Consider the following 777-nt stretch of genomic DNA (forward strand, 5'->3'; position numbering starts at 1 on the left):
CCCATGCGCGTCGTGTCAAGCTCTGGAGGACCCAACTGTGGGTGATTTCGGCTGGGCTCATAGCGTTCTATAAAGGGAATCATTCATTAGCATATCTAAGTAGAACAAATATGATCCGAAAATAAAAAGTAAAAAAATAAAATAACAAGAGAAGAATAATAATAGAACGAGAGAAAGAAAGAAATCGTAATAGGGTGCGTACCGGGAGATCCTGCTTATTCGCGAAGACCAGGAGCAATGCGTCGCGCAATTCATCTTCGTTGAGCATTCGCTGCAACTCCTCCCGAGCCTCGACAACACGGTCACGATCGTTGCTGTCAACCACGAAAATGATACCCTGGGTATTTTGGAAGTAGTGCCTCCACAGAGGTCGAATCTTGTCCTGTCCACCGACGTCCCACACTGTAAATTGAATGTTTTTATATTCGACAGTCTCGACGTTGAAGCCTGCATATAGTTAGAGTCGAATATCATCAATAAACGAATCGCACTAACAAATAAAGAGTGGTGGGTTGCCTTTTTTCATTTTAGGCATTGTTTTTGGTTTTCGGTTTCTTTTCCCAAAGAACCATCACGGATGTGGTAAGGGGTGAGGGTTGTTGATCAGTTTCGAGAATCGAGGAACTTACCAATGGTAGGGATGGTTGTAACGATTTCACCAAGTTTCAGCTTGTACAGAATGGTGGTCTTGCCAGCAGCATCAAGACCAACCATGAGAATTCTCATTTCCTTTTTGCCCCATATTCTATCGAACAGTTTCGAAAATGCCATACCCAT

The 777-nt window shown here is 43.2% G+C and overlaps 1 protein-coding gene across 1 annotated transcript in view; it reads right to left on the reverse strand.

The window, feature by feature from the left end:
- Positions 1 to 777, reverse strand: part of HCAG_01847 (ADP-ribosylation factor) — a gene marked incomplete at both ends in the record, with an annotated part of 2,489 nt that extends 1,712 nt beyond the window's left edge. The window contains 3 exons of the mRNA XM_001544750.1: positions 1 to 67; positions 203 to 447; positions 630 to 777. The exon at positions 1 to 67 is cut by the window's left edge and continues 1,712 nt beyond it. Of these exons, the coding sequence (XP_001544800.1) occupies positions 1 to 67; positions 203 to 447; positions 630 to 777 (460 nt within the window). The remainder of the gene's footprint in view (positions 68 to 202; positions 448 to 629) is intronic.

This window comes from Histoplasma capsulatum, genomic scaffold (genome assembly GCF_000149585.1).
Source record: "Histoplasma capsulatum NAm1 scaffold_1 genomic scaffold, whole genome shotgun sequence".
NCBI classification, from domain to species: Eukaryota; Fungi; Ascomycota; class Eurotiomycetes; order Onygenales; family Ajellomycetaceae; genus Histoplasma; species Histoplasma mississippiense.